Source organism: Rattus norvegicus, chromosome 10 (genome assembly GCF_021556685.1).
Source record: "Rattus norvegicus strain SHRSP/BbbUtx chromosome 10, alternate assembly SHRSP_T2T, whole genome shotgun sequence".
Classification (NCBI taxonomy): domain Eukaryota; kingdom Metazoa; phylum Chordata; class Mammalia; order Rodentia; family Muridae; genus Rattus; species Rattus norvegicus.
The window spans coordinates 69,103,745-69,122,676 of NC_141543.1; the positions used below are offsets into that span (position 1 = coordinate 69,103,745).

The 18,932-nt window shown below is 44.9% G+C and overlaps 2 protein-coding genes, 1 long non-coding RNA gene, 1 other non-coding gene and 1 pseudogene across 10 annotated transcripts in view; 3 read left to right on the top strand and 2 right to left on the bottom strand.

Moving 5' to 3' along the window:
• The window catches only part of Bltp2 (bridge-like lipid transfer protein family member 2), a 29,177-nt gene extending 23,778 nt beyond the window's left edge, over positions 1 to 5,399 (top strand). The window contains 10 exon segments of the mRNA NM_001427086.1: positions 3 to 158; positions 591 to 712; positions 1,248 to 1,428; positions 2,073 to 2,159; positions 2,425 to 2,535; positions 2,652 to 2,787; positions 2,885 to 3,015; positions 3,697 to 3,798; positions 4,031 to 4,165; positions 4,567 to 5,399. Of these exon segments, the coding sequence (NP_001414015.1) occupies positions 3 to 158; positions 591 to 712; positions 1,248 to 1,428; positions 2,073 to 2,159; positions 2,425 to 2,535; positions 2,652 to 2,787; positions 2,885 to 3,015; positions 3,697 to 3,798; positions 4,031 to 4,165; positions 4,567 to 4,746 (1,341 nt within the window). The 3' untranslated portion in view covers positions 4,747 to 5,399.
• Positions 402 to 508, bottom strand: LOC120095505 (U6 spliceosomal RNA). Its single transcript, XR_015632505.1, has one exon. It is a non-coding gene; the product is annotated as a U6 spliceosomal RNA (small nuclear RNA).
• A 137-nt stretch (positions 5,400 to 5,536) lies between the features above and the next one.
• Positions 5,537 to 12,151, top strand: Rskr (ribosomal protein S6 kinase related). 5 transcript variants are annotated; one of them, XM_087569499.1, is made up of 12 exons: positions 5,537 to 5,678; positions 6,224 to 6,466; positions 6,548 to 6,631; positions 6,754 to 6,822; positions 7,188 to 7,257; positions 7,476 to 7,580; positions 7,731 to 7,771; positions 8,167 to 8,194; positions 8,285 to 8,374; positions 8,447 to 8,535; positions 8,625 to 8,735; positions 9,250 to 12,151. In XM_087569499.1, the coding sequence occupies exons 1-12, from the start codon at positions 5,622 to 5,624 to the stop codon at positions 9,478 to 9,480; spliced, it is 1,218 nt and encodes a 405-aa protein (XP_087425625.1). In that variant the 5' UTR covers positions 5,537 to 5,621; the 3' UTR covers positions 9,481 to 12,151.
• On the bottom strand, positions 6,890 to 18,885 carry LOC148002985 (uncharacterized). Of its 3 annotated transcripts, XR_015631843.1 has the most exons (5): positions 18,653 to 18,885; positions 8,433 to 8,527; positions 7,719 to 7,866; positions 7,443 to 7,578; positions 6,890 to 6,960 (listed from the first exon to the last, which is right to left on the bottom strand). It is a non-coding gene; the product is annotated as an uncharacterized LOC148002985 (long non-coding RNA). The 3 variants fall into 3 exon arrangements; XR_015631842.1 differs by lacking the exon at positions 6,890 to 6,960 and having other exon boundaries at positions 7,236 to 7,578; XR_015631841.1 differs by lacking the exons at positions 6,890 to 6,960; positions 7,443 to 7,578 and having other exon boundaries at positions 7,625 to 7,866.
• On the top strand, positions 11,424 to 15,361 carry Rpl37a-ps13 (ribosomal protein L37A, pseudogene 13; annotated as a pseudogene).
• Positions 18,886 to 18,932: the final 47 nt, after the last annotated feature.

Here is an 18,932-nt window from a genome sequence, read left to right on the forward strand (position 1 = left end):
AGGAGCATAGTGAAAAGAAACAGCGCGTCAGATTCCAGCTCGAGATCTCCAGCAATCCTGAGGAGCAGCGCAGCAGCATATTACACCTGCAGGAGGCTGTGCGGCAGCATGTGGCCCAGATACGGCACCTAGAGAAGCAGATGTACTCGATCATGAAGGTAGTCATCCTGGGTAAACTGAGGACAGATCTCTTAGTCTCCTATGATAGACACAGAGATCTCTCTCTCTCTTTTTTATATTTATTTATTTATTTCATGTATGTGGGTACATTGTCACTGTTTCCAAATGCCCCAGAAGAGGGCATCGGATCCCATTACAGATGGTTGTGAGCCACCATGTGGTTGCTGGAAGTTGAACTCAGGACCTCTGGAAGAGCAGTCAGTGCTTTTTTTTTTTTTTTTTTTTAATATGAAAGCTTCACGAATTTGCATGTCATCCTTGCGCAGGGGCCATGCTAATCTTCTCTGTATTGTTCCAATTTTAGAATATGTGCTGCCGAAGCGAGCACCAGTCAGTGCTCTTAACCACCATTAACTGGCCATTTCTCCAGCCCACGGAAGTTCTCTTACGTTCTTCTCTTGGTTCCTTAGTCTTTACAGGATGACAACAAGAATGAGAACTTGCTGGACGTGAACCAAAAACTTCAGTTACAGCTAAACCAAGAAAAGGCCAACCTGCAGCTGGAAAGTGAAGAACTGAACATCCTCATCAGGTACCCAGCGGCCTTTGCCAGTCTCAGCCAGAGCTGGTTTCCCTTTCATGCCTCACAGGCTAAGTTTAGTGTGTGTTCTCAAAGACTTGTAGAAGTAGATAGAGGGATATCTTCCTGAATAAGCCTTGCTGAGGTTGGCCAAAGAGGGGGGTGAACCCCTACCCGTCCTTGCTTCTTACAGGAGTGCTTGCAGGAAAAGACTTTGCTACAAAATTGAGTACCTGAGAAGACCACTTTAGTGGCCTTAGCAGTGTGTATCTGAAGAGCAAATACAGTAAAACTGATCAGTAAAGAACACAGTTGATGATCTAATCATAAAGTTAGTGGGAAAACTGCTTTACTAAGAAGCTATAGAACTAAAGATCAGAAATCTGTTCCATTACCTCACCATGTCAGAAACAAAACATCAGGGGGAAAGGCATTAGCTAAGCCAGAGTAGGTTGTTATCTGGGCTTATAGCCTGCAGTATTATAGGGCGCTCCAGCTGTGTGTTCTTTCCCTCCCTTATCCCTTTGGCTCTCTTATTCATGCATAGATGTTTTAAGGATTTCCAACTGCAGCGAGCCAATAAAATGGAGCTTCGAAAACAACAGGAAGATGTGAGTGTGGTCCGTCGCACTGAGTTTTACTTTGCTCAGGCACGTTGGCGTCTGACAGAAGAAGATGGACAGCTGGGAATTGCTGAGCTGGAGCTTCAGAGGTTCCTTTACAGCAAGGTATTAGGGTAGTGCACAGTCACATAGCAGTAGCCAGTCTGAGGCACGATCTGTCTCAAGAGTTCCATCCATAGAGGAAAAAAGGGGGGTAATGTATTTATTAATGATGGTCATGATTAGAGACACATCAGCCTGTAATAAATGATGTAAGTGTACACATAATTAATCAAATGCTTCTTCCATTAAGAAAATTATTCTTAGAAGTAAGACCCAGAGTGAAGTAATCTATTAGGTTGAGTTGGAATAGTGCTGTTCTGATACTGACAGCATTTCTGCAGTTTCCCAAGGGGAAAGAATATCACAATTACAAAAGATATTTGAGAATTAATGAGAAACTTAAATGCCACGATAGCTAAGAAGTCTTAACATTTAGCGGTTGTTGGTTTACTCAGAAGAAACACTCAATTAGAGGGTATTGGTCGCATATGAGATTGGAAGAGGTGTTAGCAGGGTGTGGTGGTGCTTATGTTTAATCCCAGCATTCCAGATGTGTAGGTAAGGAGGGTCAAGAGATCAAAGTTAGTTACACGCATACTTTGAGGACTAGCCTGGACTTTATGAGATCCTGATTTACATAGGAAAGAGAAAAATGAAAACAGAGGCTTAGCTTATAATGAACAGGACAAAATCTGTCTGTCTTACAGGTGAATAAGTCTGATGACACAGCAGAACATCTCCTGGAGTTGGGCTGGTTCACTATGAACAACCTTCTCCCCAATGCTATTTATAAGGCAAGTCTTTTCCTGGTGTCTGGGGGAATGGGATTTAGGCAGGGCCTTGTATATGATGAGCTCATCAATAGGGCAGGGCTTATTTTCCCACTCCTAGCCCATTCACTCATGCTTCAGACCAAAAGGCCTGTGATCTGAGATGGTATACCTTGTCTAGCCTAGCAGAGACCATTGGTTCAGTTCTCCTACCATGATTTTTTTGAGGTTTTTTTTTTTTTTTTTAGAGAAGATGTATAGTAGAGTTATTGGCCACTCTGTCCTATAGGTGGTTCTACGGCCCCAGAGTTCCTGCCAGTCTGGGAGACAGCTAGCCCTCCGCCTCTTCAGCAAAGTACGGCCGCCTGTTGGTGGCATCTCTGTTAAGGAACACTTTGAGGTTAGTAAGCAGTACCTTGGGAACTGATCAAATGTTAGTTCAAAACTAAACTGTTTGTAATAAAAGACAATGATAGTAATTGAGCTTAATTGCTTCTTCACCTCTTTCCTGCTTAGGTGAATGTGGTGCCTCTCACCATCCAGCTGTCCCACCGGTTCTTCCATAGAATGATGGGCTTTTTCTTTCCTGGTCGAAATGTGGAAGATGATGAAGTTGGTGATGAAGAGGATAAGTCCAAACTGGTGACGACTGGTAAGAATTGGTTATGTTAGAATGCCAGGAGAATAGAGTGGCAGCCAAAGCAGCTTCAGGAAAAGAATCACACTGTTGGTTTGCTGCTTTTTCATAGGAATACCAGTAGTAAAGCCTCGGCAGCTGATAGCAACAGATGATGCGGTACCACTAGGCTCTGGAAAGGGTGTGGCACAGGGCTTGAGTAGGAGTTCTGGAGTCAGAAGATCATTTCGCAAATTACCTGAGGTATGGCCTATGAAAACCAGAGAAGTGTGGTGGTGCAGTCTAATTTTAACACTTGAGGACAGGAGCTAGAAGACCATGAGTCCAAGGGCAGCCTGGACTGTATGAGATCCTGTCTTAAAAAGGCAAAAGAAGGGGCTGGGGATTTAGCTCAGTGGTAGAGCGCTTACCTAGGAAGCGCAAGGCCCGGGGTTCGGTCCCCAGCTCCGAAAAAAAGAACCAAAAAAAAAAAAAAAAAAAAAAAAGGCAAAAGAAGGGGTTGGGGATTTAGCTCAGCGGTAGAGTGCTTGCCTAGCAAGCGCAAGGCCCTGGGTTCGGTCCCCAGCTCCGAAAAAAAGAAAAAAAAAAAAAAAAAAAAAAAAGAAGTGTAGCATGTGGGGACACACCCTTAATTCCAGCACTTGGAAAGCAGAGGCAGACCAGGGAAGATATACAAAGAAACCCTGTCTCAAACAAAATAAAACTTAGTATGTTTAAGAGATTTTTAAGGGGCTGGGGAAGGCCCAGGGTTCGGTCCCCAGCTCCGAAAAAAAAAAAGAGAGGTTTTTAAAATGGATATTAATAGTTCCTGTGGACCTAGTTGGGTGTTCCTTTTGTCTCCCCAGGACTGAGGGTGGAGTAATATTTAGGATCTTAGGTTGCTCTGGTGATTTAGAGCTTATGCTCCTTTTCTGTCTTTCCCAGCACCCAGTTGATGATATTGACAAGATGAAAGAGCGAGCTGCCATGAACAACTCCTTCATATATATAAAAATCCCGCAAGTCCCACTGTGTGTCAGTTACAAGGTGTGTCCCATCCCAGCCCTTTCTAGAGTATAGACCGGGTAACAGTCAGGCCGCCTGTGAAAGTATGCCTTGGGTAACAGGCCTGTTCCTTCTGCTTTCTGCTGGAGTCAGCACCATTATTAGAATGAGAGGGAATTCAAATATGTAGGTTGCTGTCATAGGAATTACTGGCTTAGATTCAAAATGACAGTTGTAATTTTCCCTCTTCTTTTCCCTCCTCTTCCTGTTGTAGGGTGAGAAGAACAGCGTGGACTGGGGCGACCTTAACTTGGTGCTACCCTGTCTGGAGTACCACAACAACACGTGGACATGGCTGGACTTTGCCATGGCTGTCAAAAGGGATAGCCGAAAAGCTCTAGTTGCCCAGGTATCCAGCCAGGGCTCACGGCTATTTCATTAGCAGGAACTGGCCAACTGCCAGTTCTATGGAAGCCAACTGCCTTCTGTTCTATGCTATAGTCAGTCAAGAAGGGGCAGATACTGACTGGTTCTGTCCTTGTTTGTTCATACCTTTACCCTAGTGTGATTAAACATCTGCTTCATATATATTTGCTCATTTGGGGGAGTTAAGGGCTTCTACTTCAGCTTTATGAGTGGTTCTGATTAGATTGTAAGCTTCTTGAAAGCTGAGACTATTACCTATACACTTTGAAGTGCCCTGTTGTGTACTGCATGTACGTTAATAAATCTCTGGGTTGGTTCACTTTAAATTGCGCATCCTGTTCCACTAATATTTTTGCCTTTCCTTTTATTCCTTTCCACTGCCAGGTAATCAAAGAAAAACTAAGGCTGAAACCTGCAACAGGGTCTGAGGTCCGGGGAAAGCTAGAAACAAAGTGTGACCTGAACATGCAGCAGCAGGAAGAAGAGAAAGCCCGGCTCCTCATCGGGTTAAGTGTGGGTGACAAGAACCCTGGCAAGAAGTCCATCTTTGGCAGGCGCAAGTGATGTGGAGACCCAAGTGGCTGCAGTATAGAATGGACTCTGTCAGGATCCAGGGACTTGAGGGTGGGCAGAGCTTCCCTTCATCCCGCAGGATTTGTGGGGCATGTGGGAATTGAGAGAGACAATAGCTGGCCTGTCCCTGCAGGGCATGGTGGACAAAAGTGCTGAGTTCCCTCTCATAGTATTAGGCCCAAGGCCCAGGGTCAGAGGGGCAAGAAAACAGAAGACCCAGAGATCGTGTCCAAGCCTAGTATCCTGCTCCTTTGGGGCAACAGAAAGGGTGGGGGGATAGTTTTGATCAAGTATGATAAATTTTTATAAAGACATATATATATATATATAAAACATATATATATATTTCTAAATGTAATTGCTCTCCCTTTGTGCCAGTAAGCTAAGGGGAGGAGTCTGACCCTCTGTGCCTCACTCCACTGCCTTGTTGTATAAGAGGTGTTAGGTTTAGGGGGATAAGCTTCCCAATCTGTGTGCTCACTTGGGAGGATGGCATTAGGAGCCAGGGCTGGCCATGGGTACCTTACTTTCCTCCCTGGGGTATGCCCAGGAGAATGGAGAAAAAAAAAAGATTTAAAGAAAAAATATTTTAAATTTGATGCTGGCCTTTTTTAATTGTATTGAGTAAAAGTGTTCAAGTTGTCTGTGTCCTTCCCTGCTCACTACCCCTCTAATGACTGTGGTCTTTCTCCTCCACTTTGAAGTCTTATGACAGTCACAGTTGGGGTGTGATGCTGAACTAAAGCTGATGGGTCCATGTACACTGGAAAAGGGGAGGCTCATGGGTAATGCAGCATCAGAGGGAGGAATTGCTTATGTAACTGGGACAGCAGATTTAGCAGAAGGAAAGGAGGCAGAGGCTGGGGATGGGAGCAGTGAGCTGTCGACAGGGACAACACACCCGAGTGTCTGCTCCTCAAAAGGTAGGGTATGGGGCTTTGGCTACCCATGGGAGGGAAGTGAGTAGGGGCCTGAGGCTAGAAAGTGCCTAGTTAGGAGCCTGTCACTGACACCCAATGTTGGGGTGGGCATAGAGGCTATAATGTGAATAACCCCCTCATGCACAAGTTGTATTCCTGTTTTGTTGTGGAGAAAACAATTGTTATTGTCAGAGATTTTGAATATGTCAAGGAAATTTGGTCACATCACAAAGCCTGGGAATTTTCCTTCCCTCTAGAGTAGTGGTTGTCAGCATGTGTGTTGTGACCCCTTTAGGGCTTGAATAACCCTTTCATGGGGATCACATCAGATATCATGCGTATCAGATATTTGTATTACAATTCATAACAGCAAAATTGCAGTTATAAAGTAACAAAAATAATTTTATGGTTGGGGGTCACCACAGCATGAAGAACTGTGTGGGTCACAGCATTGGGAAGCTTGAGAACTGCTCTAGAGTTTAAGACTAGAGGAAGGAGTACCTGTTAAAATGGGCAGGACCTGCAGTGCCTCATGGCTCCCTTCTCAGCAGGGTGGCAACATCCAGGGTCACTGGGCTCGCTGGAAGAGCCTCTGGTGTGGTATGGGGACCATCAGGTCAGGTCTGGAAGAACTGTGGGAACTACAGAGGCATCAGTGCCTACATCAGGAGCTCCTCCAGCCAGCCCCATTGCTGCTAGAGAAGCCTCTGTCTGAATGGCCAGTGCCTCAGTTCATCAGCCTCTTTCTACCAGAGTTTCCCATGCGGCCTGTTAAAGAGCAGGAGCTGAAGGTAGGTCGTTGCAGTCCCTGGGAAGTGCTTTAGGGAGGGATCTAGAAACAACCAGTCTCAGTTGCCCTCCTCTTTGTTCAGATTTTAGGCCTTGTGGCTAAAGGTTCGTTTGGAACTGTCCTGAAAGTGCTAGATTGTGCCCAGAATGCTGTATTTGCAGTGAAGGTATGAGTGAAGCCATGCAGCTTAACTCAGCAGTCCCTGTTTACAATCTTAGTTCCAGAGATTAGGGAAACAAGTTAAAGGGAGCATTATTTTCATGAGTTGCAATGCCTCTCCACTTGTAGGTGGTACCCAAAGTAAAAGTTCTACAGCGGGATACCCTGAGGCAGTGCAAGGAGGAGGTTAGCATCCAGGTATGCAGAGTTCTGAAAGAACTGAACAACCGGATTGTTGGTGGGGAAAGTACCTTCCTTTTTCCAGCTTACCTGCTTTCTTGATTCTGCCTTCCCTGTATGTTTCCATCTTGGTGTAGTATAGCATCAACGTAAATCCTGAGAAAAGTAGTTATTAGCTGTGGACATGCTCCAGGTTCTGCCTAAAGTATCTTTGTGCTCCTAAGCCAGTGTGCTGGCTCCAGGGTTTGCTGGGAGAGTCCCAAATAAGTTCTGAATCAGAAAGTGAAGCCCCAGTTCATTTTTACACAAGGCAACACATGATTTCTTGGCTATATTTATCGTCAAAAGGCTGTTCTTTCCTAACTGTTCTTCTTTGTCCCTAGCGGCAGATCAACCATCCTTTTGTACACAGTTTGGGGGACAGCTGGCAGGGGAAACGACACCTCTTTATTAGTGAGTGACTGGGTTTTTGTCTTCTCCCCAAAAGGTCCATATACTGCCCTTCCCACCTGACATTCTGCCTTTCCTTGGCTCCGCTCCTCATAGCATTTCTGTATTCCACAAGAGGGAAACAGATGGTGGCATTAGTTTGGGCAAGAGGTCCATAATGCTTTAAGCCCAGGCATTATAGTACAGACCTCAGTATTGCCTAGACTTCTGGTGCTTTGCAGTGTGTAGCTACTGCAGCATGGATCTCTACTCCCTGTGGTCCACTGTTGGTTGTTTTCCAGAGGATTCTGTCCGTCTCTTTGCAGCTGAACTGGTCCTTGTACTCTGTAAGTGAAAAGGCGGTAAAGGAAATGAAAGGGGGAGAATTAAGTTAGTGGGGAGGAAAATAGAATATTTAATTTTGGAAGCCAGGGTAGAGATGGGATAGGGGCTACAAAGAAACTGGGAGACACAGCCATGCTCACTGTTCTCCACAGGCTATCTCCATGACTTGGGCATCATCCATCGTGATGTAAAGGTAGAGTTAAGTCTTCTTTCTTAGGTTGAACAAGAATCCAAGACGTTTCAACAGGTCTGAGAAGGCAGTAGGAAGCAGATAGTTGATTTGGGTTCCTATGGATGCGAAGGATTTGGGTGTGAGTCTTCCAAGTACAGGCTTGAGTGCTGAGTAGACTACCTTCTCCAGCTAGCGGCTATATGTGAAAGAGCGCCAGGTATGGCCATACATGTCTATACCCCAGCACTGTTGGGAGGCAGGAGGAGTGTCTCAGTTTGAGACTACTCTGGTGTATATACCAAATTCCCAGCTGGCCTGAGCTACACAGTATGACCAGATGTCAAAAATAACAATGAAAAACCAAATCAAAGCCAAAGGGAAAGAGTAAGATAATATCCTCTTGCCCATGATTTCAGATGGAGAATATCCTGCTGGATGAACGAGGTAGGTCTTTTCTTCCCTAGCCTCAGGATCAGTGGTACCTCTTAAAACAAAAAACAAACATGGGTTGAACACAGTTTCCTTACTTCGTAGGCCATCTGAAAGTTACAGACTTTGGTCTGTCTCGCCGCCTATCCCAGGGAGCACGGGCCTATACTATCTGTGGCACTCTTCAATACATGGGTGAGAGAGAAGCTAAAGCTGGTGGGGAAGATGGCTTGAGGATGTGAGTGACACGTACCTTTCATGCCATAGCTCCAGAAGTCTTGAGTGGTGGGCCTTACAACCACACTGCTGACTGGTGGTCCCTGGGAGTATTGCTTTTCTCTCTGGCAGCTGGTAAGGTGAGAGAATGGACTGGTGTTGAGCAGGGAATGGTTTGTGGTGGAAAAAGACTTTAGAAAGCTTTGCCTTACTGCACCCCCTACCTTAGTTCCCAGTGGCTGCAGAGAGAGATCATTTGACCATGTTGGCAAGTGTGACCCACTGTGGATCTGAGATCCCAGCGTCTATTAATCAGGAGCTCTCACTCCTGCTCCATGAGGTAAGGATGCACTCTCTTCTGACTGCCGAGCTCTTCATCATGTCTTCATTAAGGTGGCATTTCCCGTCTACCCTCTTTAAGGTGGTATTTCCCATCTACCCTCATTTATTTCCCATCTACCCTCATTTATTTCCCATCTACCCTCATTAAGGTGGTATTTCCCATCAAACCCCCCCCTCCTTCGATGGGGACTGAGGTGACTTAACTAACCATTTCCCCTCTAACTGGTACTGAAGATTTCATTCCTGAGCTTCTGCCTCCCTAAATCCTCATCCAGGACAGATAGGTCCTTTTGAAGAGCACAGGCCAGTGCTACCTTATCTGAAAAGCCAAAGCCATTTCCCTTTTCTTCACCAGCCCTCCCAACCACTCCATCCAGTCACCATGTTTCTCTCTTATGAATGTTCTGTGCTCTAGGGTTTGCCTGCCTTCCAGCTCCATGAACTCTTTGCTCCTTTGGCACCATCTCTGTTCAGTCTCTCTTACCCTAGTCTCATACTTTGTTTTCTTTCAGCTCTTATGCCAGAACCCTCTGTACCGTCTACGATACCTGCATCACTTCCAGGCCCACCCTTTCTTCCGGGGTGTGGCCTTTGACCCTGAGCTCCTACAGAAGCAGCCAGTGAACTTTGTCATGGAGACACAAGATACCTGGCCCAGTCCATTGGAGAACATGTCCTTTGAGGACTTCGACTGTGATCTCGAGTCCTTGGTCCATTCCATCTCTATTGACTCTCTACTGTAGATGGACACCACTCAGTACCACCACCGTAGTGATCCAGTTTTTACTTTGTTCTTCCTTACTATGTTACTGTAGGTACTGGGCCAGAGTTTAACCTTTGGCATTTTGCAATTGATAGCCAAAATCGCCCCTAATGCTTTCCCATCATACATCATACAACCCACCTCTCAACTGTGGGTCAAGGCATAGACCTTCACTTCTCCAATACTTTTACTTGAGCTGCCGGACAAAGACTTCTTGAACTTCATCCTTGTTTTTTTTTAACCATACTTCCTTTCTTGGACAACAAGGACACTGTGTGGACTCCCAAGGTGCTATTTATATGTTTTAACAAGTTAATCAGATGCCAGGAGGTGGTGGTGAGTGTCTTTAATCCCGGCACTGGGGAGGCAGAGGCAGGTGGGTCTCTGTGAGTTTGAGGCCAACCTGGTCTACAGAGTTACAGGATACTCAGGGATACACAGAGAAACCCTGTCTCGGAAAAAAAAAAAAAAGGATTATTAAATTGATCGTTTCTCCCAAACAACTCAAGATTCAGAGTTGGTTTTGTTTTTGTTTTCACTTCTGAACTAGACCAGTAGAGGACCAGGGATCAGAAAGGAAAGGAAAGTATGGGATCGAGCCTTGCCCAAGCTATATCTTAAGCCACCCCAAGGCAACTTATCCTATTAAGTATAGCATCTTGTATACAGGAAAATGGGATAGAATCATCAGAAAACTGTTTTACAGTGGACCGAAGTCAGCAGAAAGCTAACCAAGCAATGTTGAGCAAAGGGGACACAAATGCATCACAGAGGAGCACATGGCAGTCTTGGGACCTTTAGGGGGAAAGAGTTGGTTTCTCAGTATAAAGCAGCAGCTCCCCTGGGGCCTGGCCCCAGACCATTATTGGCTCTGCTAAGCAGTCATTCCTCCACACATCAGACCTCAGGGAAAGCCTTAGGTTGGATCAGCCTGGCTCCCCATCCCAGTACCTTTTAACTGAGGGAAACAGGTTTCAGATTTCTCATGATGTAAATTGTTTCTTTAAAATATTTATTTGTACTTACTTTATGTGTATGAGTGGTTTGCCTACACATGTTAAGTGTACTGTGGTGGTATCTCTGGAGGCCAGAAGAAGGTGCTAGGTCCTCTGGTACTATAGTTATAGATGGTTATAAACCATGTTTCTATTAAAGTGGAACTAAACCATCTCTAGACGCTCACTCAGCTGCAGAAGATTTTGAACCTAACACCCTCCACTAGCCGAGATGATAGGCCTGCACCAAGCCCAGCTTCTATGATGCTAGGCAAGCATTCTACCAACTGAGTAGCATCCACCTTTTTGATGCTCTTTCAAAGGCAGAGGTAATTGGCCTGATGGTACACCTGAATCCCAGCACCTGGGCATAACAGCAGTGGTAAAAGAATCCTAGTTCAAGGCTAGCCTAGGCTACATGGGCACACCTATATTTCAGAAAATCTAAGCAAAGGCCAGCCAAGACATCAAGACATCTTAACACAGGTAAAGACTCTTTCATCAGCTAAACCTGATGATTTGAGTTTGATCCCTAAAACCTGTATAAACGGATGATATGACCACTCCAAGGAAGGTTTGATTTTATTTGAGTCTATGTTGCCCTGGCTGTCCCGGAACTCACTCTGTAGATCAGGCAGCCTTGGAACTCAGAGATCCACCTGCCTCTGCCTCCTGAGTGCTGGGGTCAGAGGTGGGCTCCGCCACCACAGACAAAGGAAAGGAAGGCTTTTATTGTAGGTGTGAGAGAAGCAGGAGCAGAAACGAGAGAGGGAGGAGAGGAAAAAGGAGGAAAGAGAGTGAGAGAAATAAAGACAGCACAGCTGAAAGAGCAGAGATAAAAAGCAGCTGGGAGAGGGACGCCCATGACCTGGAAACATTTAGAGTAGGAGGGGATGTGGGAAGAGCTGAGAAGAGTTTGTATACCAACATGGACTCAGGCATGTGTGACACTGAAGGAGCCTGGATGCCAGCATGCACTTTGGTATATTAACAGGGACCACAGATACCATTTGTTCCTTCCAGTGATGAAACTGGCTCCACAAATTCCTGAGGAATGCTGGATTTTTCTGTCAGAACTTGGCAAAATGGAGTTTCCTTTGGACCTTACAGAATCTACATAGTGAAGGGGAGAATCAGCCCTGCAAGTTCTTCTCTTACCTTCACACATGCATGTGTGTTACATGTACACACACACACACACACACACACACATGTATATGGGTGGGGTTGAGGATATGAAATCCTGGGTTTGATCCAAGTGTGGTGTCAAAATCCTATAATCCCAACACTTGGGAGGTGAAGGTAGGGGAGTAAGAAATTCAGGGTAGGGGTTGGGGATTTAGCTCAGTGGTAGAGTGCTTGCCTAGCAAGCACAAGGCCCTGGGTTCCCCAGCTCCGGAAAAAAAAAAAAAATTCAGGGTAGCTACATAGGTTGAGCACAGCTTCAACTCACTGTGAAACCCTAACACACTCATACACACAAAGTAAAAACAAAATAAGGACAAAGGTAGTAGACTTTGTGACATTGAGAACCTAGTCCAATGTTAATATTAATCCATTTGATCACAGTTGTACAATGAATTAAACCCTGAGGAAATGGTGAGCATGTCCCCAGGTTTCTTTTGTTGGTCGTATTAAACAGCTTAGAGACAATCATCATGTGTGTTTGAATTATCTCTTAGAAAATGAGGGGTTGGGGATTTAGCTCAGTGGTAGAGCACTTGCCTAGCAAGCGCAAGGCCCTGGGTTTGGCCCCCAGCTCCGAAAACAAAGAAAAGAAAAGAAAAAAAGAAAAAAGAAAATGAGAACCAGGGCTGGAGAGATGGCTCAGTGGTTAGGAGCACTGTCTGCTCTTCCAGAGGTCCTGAGTTCAATTCCCAGCAACCACATGGTGGCTCACAACCACCTATAATCAGGTCTGGTGTGTCTGAAGACAGTAACAGCATACTCACATATATAAAGTAAATAAAGTAAAAAAGAAAAGAAAATGAGAAGCAGATGTGATGTTTTACTCCTGTGAATCCAGCACTTGGGAGATAAAGGGGGCAGAAGACTATATGGGAGTTTTGAGGCCAGCCTGTGCACTAGTGTGTTCCAATGCAAAACTCTTAAGAAACCTAAAAAGAAATATGACTTGGTGGTACACACCTTTAATATCCCACCACTCAGGAGGCAGAGGCCGGTACATCTCTGAGTTCAAGGCCAGCCTATTGTATATATCAGTTCCAGGACAGTCAGGAAAAGAAAGGGACTCAGTTTCAAAAACCAAAATAAATATATCATATATAGATAGATAAATAGATAGGCAGAGAGAGAGACCTTAAAGACCAGGTATGGAGGGGCAGGAGGAACACTTGGAGCCCACCCAAGGCCAGCCTGATCTACACAGTTTGAGGTCAACTTTTTTTTTTTAATTTTTTAAACTTGGGGTTGGGGATTTTAGCTCAGTGGTAGAGCGTTTGCCTAGCAAGCACAAGGTCCTGGGTTTGGTCCTCAGCTCTGGAAAAAAAAATAATTTTTTAAAATTTATTTAATGTTTGCTCTACTGCATATACATCCACCTGCCTGAAGAGGGCATTAGATCTCCCTAATGATGGTTGTGAGCCACATGTAGTTGCTGGGAACTGAACTCAGGACCTCTGGAAGAACAACCAGTGCTCTTAACTGATGAGCCATCTCGCCAGCCCTGAGGGCAACTTCTTTACATGAGCCCCTGTCTCAAACAAACAAACAAACAAACAAACAAACAAACAAACAAACAGGAAATCCAATGCTATTCTTAAAGTCTTAACCACATTAAAAAAATGTATTTCTTCAGCTTAGGTTAACTGTGCTTGCTACTCTTCCAAAGGCTGTGGGCTTAGCTTGGTTCCCAGCACCCACATCAGCAGTTCACAACCTCGTAACTCCAGCTCTAGAGTATCCAGCACCCTCTTCTGTCCTCTAAGAGCACCAGGCATACATGTGACAAAAGACTCATACACATAAAACAATTAACTGTAAAACTAGATTTAAAACTAAATGCATGCAATGTGATGGCAAAGTTTGTGTCTTTAACCCAGGCTTTCCTTTAATGTATATGAGTGTTCTGCCTGCATGGCTGCACATATGTCCATGCATGTCCTGTGTGCCTGGTGTCAGGTAGGCCAGTAGTCATTGGATCCCTGGAAGTGGAGTTATAGCTGCTATGTAGGTGCTAGGAGTTGAACCTAGGTCCCCTGGAAGAGCAAAGAATGCTCTTTACCACTGAGCCCTTTCTCCAGCCCCAAACCTAAAACTCTTTTTTTTTTCGGAGCTGGGGACCGAACCCAGGGCCTTGCGCTTCCTAGGCAAGCGCTCTACCACTGAGCTAAATCCCCAACCCCTAAAACTCTTAAAAACAGAGAACTTTTCCAAAATAGGGGTAAGGAACATAATGTGACAAATCAACGAGACTTCTTTTTTTTTCTTTTTTTTTTTTTTCTTTTCTTTTTTTTTGGAGCTGGGGACTGAACCCAGGGCCTTGCGCTTGCTAGGCAAGTGCTCTACCACTGAGCTAAATCCTCAACCCCTCAACGAGACTTCTATCAGTTGGCTAGAAAGGCTTTGTAATACTTTGGGACAAGAATAGAGAGGCATGGCAGCACGTGCCTTTAGTCAGGACTCAGAAGGCAGGAAGCAGGTGTAATCTGTAATCGGAGACCAAATAGCGAGTTCCATGCTACACAGAGTCGAGGGGTGGACCCTATCTCAAAACAAATGAGATTCCTTTTAAAATATTTTTAAAAGTTCAAGTCATCTTCCCTGGTTACATAGGAAGTTCAAGGCTAATCTGAGACAGTGTTTTCTTTTAAGAAGAAAGCCAATAGTTGATTTTTGTAGCAGACACCTTTAATCCCAGCACTTGGGAGGCAGAGGCAGCTGGATCTCTCTGATTTTAAGGCCAGCCTGGTCTACAGAGGAAGTTCCAGGACAGCCAGGGCTACACAGAGAAACCCTTTCCGGAGAAACTAAACCAGCCAACCAACCAACCAAATAAATAAATGGAGGGAAAACATGAGAGAACATAGAAGAAACATGAAAAATCTAAGTGGAAAAAGTAGACAAAAGCTGTGTATGGTGGTGCATGCCTTTAATGGGGCAGAGGCAGGTAGGTCTCTGTGAGAACAAGGCCAGCCTGGTCTACATAGTAAGTTCCAAGGGATGATGGAGAGATGGCTCAGTGGTTAAGAACACTGTCTGCTCTTCCAGAGGTCCTGAGTTCCCACATGGTGGCTCACAACCATCTGTAATGGGATCTGATGCCCTCTTCTGGTGTGTCTGGAGATAGTGACAGTGTACACACATACATGAAATAAATAAATCATAAAAAAAAAAGGAAAAGCTTCGGTAACACAGACCTGTAACCCCTTGATGTCAGGACTACAAAATTCAGTTAGGGAAATTATGTCCTTAGCAAGACCCAGCACCAATCTATGTTTATGCATCAAAGTATCCATAAGAAAAAAAATGTACTTCAGGTTTGGGCTTTGGCCATTTGACTAAACGCACTAAGAAGGTCAGGATTGTGGGGAGATACAGGACCCGCTATGGTCCCTCCGTCTAGAAAATGGTGAAGAAAATTGAAATCAGCCAGCACACCAAGTACACTTGCTCCTTCTATGGCAAGACCAAGATGAAGAGACAAGCTGTTGGCATCTGGCACTGTGGTTCCTGCGTGAAAACAGTGGCCAGCGGGGCCTGGACTTACAGTACCACTTCTGCAGTCACAGTGAAGTCTGCCATCAGAAGACTGAGGGCCTTGAAAGACCAGTAGAAGCCCTCCCTACCATCTGAGACCTGCCTGGCCTGCAATAAACGGGTTAATTTACAGAAGAAAAAAGAAAAAGAGGGGCTGGAGAGATGGCTCAGCAGTTAAGAGCACCGACTGCTCTTCCAGAGGTCCTGAGTTCAATTCCAGCAACCACATGGTGGCTCAAAACCATCTGTAATGGGATCTGATGCCCTCTTCTGGTGTGTCTGAAGACAGCTACAGTGTACTTGTATATGATAAATAAATAAATCTTTAAAAAAAAAGAAAAAGAATGTATGTGTGTATTAACAAAATTAGTCTGGGGTTGGGGATTTAGCTCAGTGGTAGAGCGCTTGCCTAGGAAGCGCAAGGCCCTGGGTTTGGTCCCCAGCTCCAAAAAAAAAAAAGAACCAAAAAAAAAAAAAAAAAAAAACCAAAACAAAACCAAAAAAAAAACCCCAAAATTAGTCTGTATGTACATATATGTGTTTATATAAAAGTGTACATATGGGGGGTTGGGGGATTTAGCTCAGTGGTAGAGCGCTTGCCTAGCGAGCACAAGGCCCTGGGTTCGGTCCCCAGCTCCGAAAATAAGAAAAAGGAAAAAGAAAAAGGAAAAAGAAAAAAAAAGTGTACATACAACTGGTCATTTCCTGAGATAGACTTGATCTACCTTTAATTTATCTTTGCATTTATTGTTTTAGTTATCACAAATACGGTTTTGACCAAGGTGTTACAGGGTTTTCCTTCCTATCTACTCCTCCGTATCCGTATTTGTTACTGGGAGCACACTATCTTTGTATGAAAACGTCTGGGATCTCACATGCTAACTGCCACAAGGACTGAGCATCCCACACACAGCTGTGTGATACAAACTTTTGCTAACATTTATCTGCCTGGACTTTACTGACACTTCCCACTATTTATTTGCTGGGTCTTTTCGAGGGACCATAGAGGTTCTCTAGAGTCACAGAACTTATGGAATGTCTCCATATATTTAAAGGGAATTTATTGTAATGACTTAGTCTGCAGTCTAACTAACCAAACAATGGGCAGCTGTGAGTGGAAGTCCAAGTATTTAGTAGTGGCTCAGTCCCACTCTGTCTTCTGTATGAGCTGGAAGAAGTTAGTTCATTCCCACAGATGTGTTGGCAAAGTGCAAGCAGGCAAAGAATAGAGAGCTTTCCCTCTTCCATTGTTCTTACGTAGGCCTCCAGCAGAAAATGTGGCCCAGATTAAAGGTGTATACCATCACACCTGCACCTTGAACTCAGAGATCTGATTGCTTCAGTCTCCTGGGATTAAAGCCATATACTACCTTGCCTGGGCCTCAAAGTTTTCATGGTCACTATGCCTCAAAATCTCTATGTCAAGATACAGGTCAGAAGCCTGTGTCTTCCAGCATCAAGATCTGGATCCCAGCTGTATCCTCCATTTCTGGATGTTCATTCCAGATGTAGTCAAGCTGGCAATCAGGAGTAGCCATCTGAGACCACAAATACTCCTTGAGATAGCTTTTGCTGAGCCCTGGTCAATCCCAAGCTCAAAAGCATTCTCAGGACTCTGAGGGAGAAGGATTGCCAAAAAAGTGAGACCACCCTAGGCTAAAGAGAGATCCTGCCTCAAGAGGGGAAAAGAGCAGTTGCTTGGTAGAGCACAAACTTAGCATGTGCTAGGCCCTGGGGCTCTATATTCAGCACCACCCACCTATATGTCTCCCCCTATTTTTATTCAAGCAGTTTTTCTAATGCCTTCAGAACGGCACTGTTTTGTCTCTAAAGTGGCAGTGTTCAATAGAAGTATAAGGCATGCACTCGGGAGGCAGAGGAAGAGTTGAAAGGAGCCCAATCTACACCACTAGAGCCTAGCTTAAAACAAAACAAAACAAGACATGTATGCTTTTAATCCTAGTACCCAGGAGATAGAGGCCAGTGGGTCTCTTTATGAGTCCAAGGCCAGCCTGATCTATTGAGTTCCAGGACAGCACCAAGTGCACAGAGAGACCCTGTCACAAAAAAAGGAATAAGATACAAATTACTATAACTTGTATTGTTTATACATGTTCCTGTGTGTGCCTGCATGCTTGTTCACATGTATGGGGGTCTGTAGAGCCAGATGTCAACATTACGTATTTTTTTCAATGACTCCATACCTTGTTTTTCAAGACATTTTCTGCTACTAAACCCAGAACTCAGTGATTCATTAGACTAGCTGAGCAGCAAACTCCAGGGAATCCTCTCATTTCTGTCTTAACCGCCATGTTGTTAGGATTACAGGCAAAAACTGCTGCACCCAGCTGTTTTTGGACAGGGTCTATCTGGCCCTGGCTGTATAGACTAGGTTGGCCTCACACTCACAGAGATTCACCAGCTTCTGCCTCTCCAGTGCTGGATTAAAGCCGTGGACTGTCATTCATGCTCTGCTCTGCACCTTGCTTTTTATTTGGGTACTGGAGATCCAAAGTCAGGCCCTCAAGCTTTCATAACAAGCTCTATACTGAGTCAGCTCCCCATTTTTCTCCATAAGTAATTCTAATTGTCACCCATGTTCAGAAGGTTTTAAAACAAGAAATTTTAATATATTTTATTTAACCCAGCATGCCAAAAAATACTCCGCTATGTAATTAATATTAAAAGATTTTTCCCCATACAAGGTCTGAAATGTGCATTTTACACCTGTATTACATTCCCATTTGAAGAATGCAAAGCTACATGTAGCCAGCAGAAAGTTAATGAACAGTACAGTCCTGATGAACGCACGTACTGTGACTAACCTACAGTTTCTAACATTAAAGCTCTTCTTTGGTTTGCTTCTTTTTCTTCATCAACACTTCTTTTTTTTTTTTAAGATTTATTTATGTATATGAGTACACTGTCACTGTCTTCAGACACACCAGAAGAGGGCATCAGATCCCACTACAGATGGTCGTGAGCCACCATGTGGTTGCTGGGAATTGAACTCAGGACCTCTGGAAGAGCAGTCAGTGCTCTTAACCGCTGAGCCATCTCTCTAGCCCACATTAGCACTTCTAAATTGGCCTGTAATTTAATTTTAAGAGGCTGAGGGCCAGGCAGTGGTGGTGTGGCACACGCCTTTCTTTAAAACCTGCACTCAGGAAGCAGAGGCAGGCGGATCTCTAGAATTTGAGGACAGCCAGGGCTACACAGAGCAACTCTGCGTGTGTGTGTGTGTGTGTGTGTGTGTGTGTGTGTGTGTGTGTGTGTGTGTTAATAATATAGCATATAGCAAGCACTTGAAACAGTGCCGGGATCATCATAAATGTACAGTACAGTACACGTCAGCTATTATTCTAGTAATCCCGTTCCGTTACAGTAGGCTCCGAGGTTAAACACAAGGCAGGCGCAGAAATTCTGAAGAGGCGTTACCTGAAGGCTGAAGTTGGGCATTTAGGAACTCCCTCAGGCCTTTATGAAACTGGCACCTACTCCTGGGCAGCCCAACCTCGAGTGAAGTGCGGCTCATTCGGTAACCGGGGAAACGGAGCCACTGAAACCGGACTCCTCGACTCTCCAACTTCCCAGAGTCCATGACTCTGGAGGACATACCCACCAGCCGGATGCTCAAGTGGAGGCGTTAGGCTAAGCGCCCAGCCGCCCGTGGGGGCGTGACGCACGCAGGTCCCACCCACTATACGTACCGCGGCCC